This window comes from Lutra lutra, chromosome X, assembly GCF_902655055.1.
Source record: "Lutra lutra chromosome X, mLutLut1.2, whole genome shotgun sequence".
Taxonomy (NCBI): Eukaryota; Metazoa; Chordata; class Mammalia; order Carnivora; family Mustelidae; genus Lutra; species Lutra lutra.
The window spans coordinates 49,148,329-49,154,444 of NC_062296.1; the positions used below are offsets into that span (position 1 = coordinate 49,148,329).

The 6,116-nt window shown below is 56.6% G+C and overlaps 1 protein-coding gene across 1 annotated transcript; it reads left to right on the forward strand.

Annotated features, from left to right (window-relative positions):
- Positions 1 to 1,672: 1,672 nt before the first annotated feature.
- Positions 1,673 to 4,439, forward strand: CXCR3 (C-X-C motif chemokine receptor 3). Its single transcript, XM_047716926.1, has 2 exons — positions 1,673 to 1,836; positions 2,866 to 4,439. The coding sequence occupies exons 1-2, from the start codon at positions 1,825 to 1,827 to the stop codon at positions 3,958 to 3,960; spliced, it is 1,107 nt and encodes a 368-aa protein (XP_047572882.1). The 5' UTR covers positions 1,673 to 1,824; the 3' UTR covers positions 3,961 to 4,439.
- Positions 4,440 to 6,116: the final 1,677 nt, after the last annotated feature.

The following is a 6,116-nucleotide window of genomic DNA, read 5'->3' on the forward strand; positions in this document are numbered from 1 at the left end:
GGAAACTGCTTAGCAGACTCAAGGTAGGGGCAGCCTTTCCCTACAGATAAGGAGAACAGGGCAATAGGGAGGGGAAAAGGGGGCAGAGGGCCAAGGGCCAGGAGCGGGAGAGAAACCAGTGTAGCACGCAACCTGATCGGCTCCACAAATGTTTACAGCTTTTCCTCCAAATCGGGAGCGCCCCGTGTACCCTTCCCTAACCCTATCCTCTTCCCTCTAACCCCAGAAGTAACTACTCTCACGAATTTGTAGTGTCTCCAGTCCCTGTCTTATTTTTCGTTAAGATTTTTTTTTTTTTGAAGGAATTTCTCCACCCAACGTGGGGCTCGGACTCACAACCCCGAGATCAAGAGTCCCATGTCCCACCGACTGAGCCAGCCAGGCTTCCCTCCAGCCCCTCTTTCAAACTTCTGGGACAAATAGCTGCATCCCAAACAACAGGGTATAGTTTTTTGCTTGTGGTTTCTCAAATTTACATAAGTGGTGTCCGACTCTACGTGATGTGTTCTATAACTGGCCTTTTCCACCATGCAGTCATTAGATTTTTCTAGCTGCAGCCATGTCAAAACATACCATTTCAGGTTGTTTTTAAAAAAGATTTTATTTATTTGAGAGAAAGAGAAAATAAAGCAGGAGTGGGGGAGAAGGAGAAGCAGGGAGTCCAATGTGGAACTCAATCCCACGGTCTCGGAATCACTACCTGACCCAAAGGCTGATTCTTAATCAGCTGAGCCACCCAGGCGTCCCAGCAGGCCTTTTGTTTTTAACTGCATGGATATATCCTAGCTTATCCACTTAAAAAGACTGAAAGCAGTGGGATGAGTGATAAAAAGAGAGACAGCCATGGTTTCATTCCCAGCACCAAGCCTTATTTGCTGTGTCTGCCGAAGGACGTCCCCCCTGCTCTGGATTGGCCTTGGGGATAACACCCCCGCCTCACAGGGGAGTTGTGTGGTTTGAATGAGGCCGTGTTGGAGAGAGCACTTATAACACTGTCTAGCACATACCAAGTTCATTATTAGTAGTTCCCTTTCTTCGTCCCATTGATTAGCAGGGAGGAGCAATAATGGAAGACTAGATTCAGTGTGATGGATTGCTTTAAAATATTTTCATTTTTAGGGGCGCCTGGGTGGTTCAGTCGTTAAGCGTCCGCATTTGGTTTGGGTCGTGATCTCGTGGTCCTGGGTTCGAGGCCCGCATCGGGCTCCCTGCTCAGTGGGAAACCTGATTCTCCTCTGCCTCTGCCCCTGCCCCCCTCCTTGTGCGTGCACTCGCTTGCTCTCTTTCCAATAAAGAAATAAAACCTTTAAAAATACATAAATATTTTCATTTTTCAAGGAGGCTCGTCTCTTTTACAGACTGAAGACCTTTAGCCACGCAGTCTATAGTCACACACGATCCGCTCCAGCCCAGGGCCCATGAACGCAAGTTCGGAGCACCAAGCATTGACTATCACAAGGCAGGAGCAGCAGTTTGTGCCCCTGGCAGCGGGGGCCACCCCCCCACTTCCCAGACACACTGCTTCTCCCTCCGATCCCTCCCCTCAGAGGCCCTGCCCTTTCCCAGGCCCCAGGCTGTCTGGTCCCAGACTCGAGGCCAGCTCCTGCAGAGCAGCTTTCCCTGGCCAGGCGGAGAATGTCTGGAGTAGGAACTCCCGTGGCCCAGGGTCTGGGGAGGCCTGGTACGGACAACCCCATGGAAGAGGTTGCTGCTGAGAATCATGCGAAACCCTCACTTCCTCTGTGTAACACAGGTCCCGACCACAAGCACCAAGGCTGAGGGGCAGGCAGCACGCAGGCCGGCAGCCGGAGTACCAGCCCAGCAATGGTCCCTGAGGTAAGTGCCGCTGCCCAGCAGGCCAGGAGGGACACAGCTACGCCGCTCAGAGCAGAGAGCCCAGGGTACTGGGGGAGAGTCAGGGCTGGGTAACCCCCACCTCCCCCTCCTGAAGCCGGGGCCACCTGAGGGTTGGGTGAGTAGAGAGACCACACAGAGTTTGTGGTAAATGGAGCCCTGGGCCGGAGAACTGGGAACCCACCTTGGCCCCTGGCTTGTGGAGGACCACAGGGGAGTCCCCTGTCTTGCCTGGCTTCGACGCCTCGTCTGTGAAATGCAGCAGGTAGAGGCTCACCCCTGACGGCCTCCAAGGCTGCCTTCAGCTCTGACTTGGAGCTTACTCTTCCATGTGGGACTCAACTGGCACCGAGAAAGCTGGAGGCTCTGGGGTGGTTTGCAGGGCGATGGGGTAAGGAATAGTTCTACTAGAGTTTGGTTGGGGGAACCCCCAGTGGGTGGCGGGTGGCCTCCACGTTTGGGAAAGGAAGATCAGGAGCCAAAAGCATGTGATGGGGGGGGTGCTTCAATGATTTGTGGAGAGGCCCCACGGGGGGCAGGAAGTTGGGGTCCCTAGGCAAGGACTGAGGAGAGAACTTGACTAAGAGAGGGGACTGTGGGGAGGTGCCTGGGGAGGAAGGTTGTAGAACTAGGCGTGGCTGGGGCAACAGAAGGGCGAGTCGTGAAGGAAGAGCCAGGAGAGAGGCGAGGGGGCAAGGAGGTTCTTGGACAGCTCTCCCTCGGGCCCACGATACCCAGGCTGATGGGGTGGTCCAGAAGGGTGAGAGAGAAGCAACCTTTGGGATAAGAAGTTACCCCTGCCTCCCGGGGTGGGCATGGTGGCAGCGGTGGTGGCCAAGCCTGGGAAGATGGAGTTCTGAGTTCCATTGGCGAGGCCTTTGAAGAAAGGCAGGAGCAGTGGGAGGGCATGCCCCTTGCCTGGGGCCTGCCTAATGGAGGAGCCCCTCAGAGAAATGCTCCCATAGTGACTGCAAGGCCTTCACCCAATCCGCTCCCTGCCTTCGTCCACAGATGAGCGAGCGCCAAGTGTTCCAAGCCTCGGAGCTCGCCTTCCTCCTGGAAAACTGCAGCTCTTCCTATGACTATGGAGAAAATGAGAGTGACTCATGCTGTGCCTCCCCGCCGTGCCCACAGGACTTCAGCCTGAACTTCGACCGCGCATTCCAGCCGGCCCTGTACGGCCTCCTGTTCACGCTGGGGCTGCTGGGCAACAGCGCAGTGGCAGCTGTGCTGCTGGGCCAGCGGGCGGCCCGCAGTAGCACTGACACCTTCCTGCTCCACCTGGCTGTGGCCGACATTCTACTGGTGCTGACCCTGCCCCTCTGGGCGGTTGATGCCGCCATCCAGTGGGTGTTCGGGTCCGGCCTATGCAAGGTGGCCGGGGCCCTCTTCAACATCAACTTCTACGCCGGGGCCCTTCTGCTGGCATGCATCAGCTTTGACCGCTACCTGAGCATCGTGCACGCCACCCAGCTCTACCGCCGGGGGCCCCCGGCCCGTGTGACCCTCACCTGTGGGGTCGTGTGGGGGCTCTGTCTGTTCTTTGCCATCCCCGACTTCATCTTCCTGTCGGCCCAACGTGATGAGCGCCTCAACGCCACCCACTGTCAGTACAACTTCCCGAGGGTGGGCCGCACAGCCCTGCGTGTCCTGCAGCTGGTAGCTGGCTTCCTGCTGCCCCTGCTGGTCATGGCCTACTGCTATGCGCGCATCCTGGCCGTGCTGCTGGTTTCCAGGGGCCAGCGGCGGCTGCGAGCCATGAGGCTGGTCGTCGTGGTTGTGGTGGCCTTCGCCCTCTGCTGGACCCCCTACCACCTGGTGGTGCTGGTGGACACCCTCATGGACCTGGGCGCCTTGGGCCGCAACTGTGGCCGGGAGAGCCACGTGGATGTGGCCAAGTCGGTCACCGCGGGCCTGGGCTACATGCACTGCTGCCTCAACCCACTGCTCTATGCCTTCGTGGGCATCAAGTTCCGCGAGCATATGTGGAGGCTGCTGGCACGCCTGGGCTGCCCCAGCCAGAGAGCACACCAGCGGCAGCCGTCGTCCTCCCGCCGCGAGTCATCGTGGTCCGAGACCACAGAGGCCTCCTACTCGGGCTTGTGAGGCCAGGTTGGGGCTCTCCTTTCAGCACGTGGCCCCAGTGCCCCTGTGCTCCAGGCTCCTTCCTCCCTCTCCTGGTAGCCTCCTGCCCCACGTGCACTCTGGGGATGCTCTGGCGGCAGCCCCAGCACCCCCAGGGTGTCCCGGGGAGGTACCCCTACCCCGGCCCTGCCCTTGGCTGTGGGGTCTATGCCCGTTGCTGCTCCTTAGTTGCAGCACCCCACTTGGAAATTGGCTGTCTCAGGGCCCTTGTTCCCTTGGCTGCCCAGAGCCCCACTGCCCCTCTTATCCAGTAACTAGACCTTGGCCTTCCCCAGGTTTGGGGAGCACGTAGCGGAAAGCATGGTAGAGAATGCCCCCATGGGGCCCTGGCCCAGGTCTCCAACCCAGCATCTGTAGCTGTGGTCCCCCAGACCTGTGTATTTGCCCCTGGTTTATTTTTTTATGTCTACAATTCTGCTTACAATGCTTCAATAAACAAGATAAGCAGGCCCAGGGCGTGTTTGTCACACATCATTATCCCCAGCCCAGCCAAGGCTTCAGGGATGCGTTTCCCGCTCTCCTTGCTGGACCCCGGATCTATGCCAACCAGCGCTGCTTGCATGAACGTCCACGTTGAGCCTCCTCTGGAACCCCTGGGCGCTCCTGACCCTCACAGGGAAGCACCCAGGTGCATGGGTGTGTGCCAACAGTTGCCTGGACCAGCCAGCTGCTGTGTGGACATAATTTGGGGGAAGGGCCTTCAGACACAAAGACCTAGTCCCTGCACTATAGAAGCTTAGGCTAGCAGGGACAACGTGGTGAGAAATAACAATACCAAACTGTCTATTGCCATGAGGCAAATGAGTGGCTTGTGGACTGTGACCCTGGCATTCAGAGCCCTCTGGCTGGAGCCATTTAGGAAGGCTTCCTGAAGACAGAAATGAGCAGACCTTAATGGACAAGTGGTATTGCCAAGGGCAAAAAGATGGGAGACAGTATTTCTGGACAGAAGGGAAGGCACTGGCAAAGCGTGGGAAGGCTGAAAACTGCAAAGCCTACCAGACCCAGAAGTGCTCCCACCTGGCTAGAGTTAGGGGTTCAGATAAGGGAAGGGTTGAAAACAGTGAGACTCAAAATTGGTTTGGGATCAAGTGATGGTATCAGAGAGTCCTGCTAGAAGGCGGTAGCCAGCTGTTCAGTTGAGAGGGTATGCGGGCTCCTTCGAGGATGGGAGCAAAGCACTGAGACCGAGACTGAATGACTTGTTAATAGTCATTAGCACATAAGCCACCTGGAGGCATGAGGAGGGGGCGCTATGGCTGAGGTGGAAGCGAGCAGGGGAAATGACCGGGGCTCCCCAGAAAGGTAGGTGGCAGGACTACTGAGTGAAGACCGTCCCTTTGCAGGTGTGGGACCACTGTGCTGTCAGTTCCCCTTCATTAAGCCACCAATGTGCCATGATCCAGTTTCGCAGGTCAGCTGGGCCTCTGCCAAGACTGCAGATGCAACTGGAGGCAGGCCTGCTGAGGAGGAACCTGAAGACTTATCTAGCTGGGAAAGCTCCTATAACCCCAGGGCCCACACCCAAACCCTTAGACTTGTGGTTAGGCTTCAGTCTGCCACCACGGAAAGACAAAGCACCTGTGAAATAAAGGAAGGATGGAAGGAAGAAAAAGGACAAAATGAGACATCCTGCCCTATAAAAGGTTATCAATGATGTTCCATGATGCTAGATTAGTAATGAGGTTTGTGACAGGCTGAGCAGTGGGTCCCCCAAGATGTCCACCCTCGAACCCCCAGAACTCATGAATAGGTTACCTTACATGGCAAAAAGGTTGCTGATAGGGGTGCCTGGGTGGCTCAGTGGGTTAAAGCCTCTGCCTTCGGATCAGGTCATGATCCCAGTGTCCTGGGATTGAGCCCCGCATCGGGCTGTCTGCTCCGCAGAGAGCCTGCTTCCTCCTCTCTCTCTCTCTGCCTGCCTCTCTGCCTACTTGTGATCTCGGTCTGTCAAATAAATAAATTGTTTTAAAAAAAAAAAAAAGGGTTGGGGCGCCTGGGTGGCTCAGTGGGTTAAAGCCTCTGCCTTCAACTCAGGTCATGATCTCAGAGTCCTGGGATTGAGCCCCACGTCGGGCTCTCTGCTCAGCATGGAGCCTGCTTCCTCCTCTCTCTCT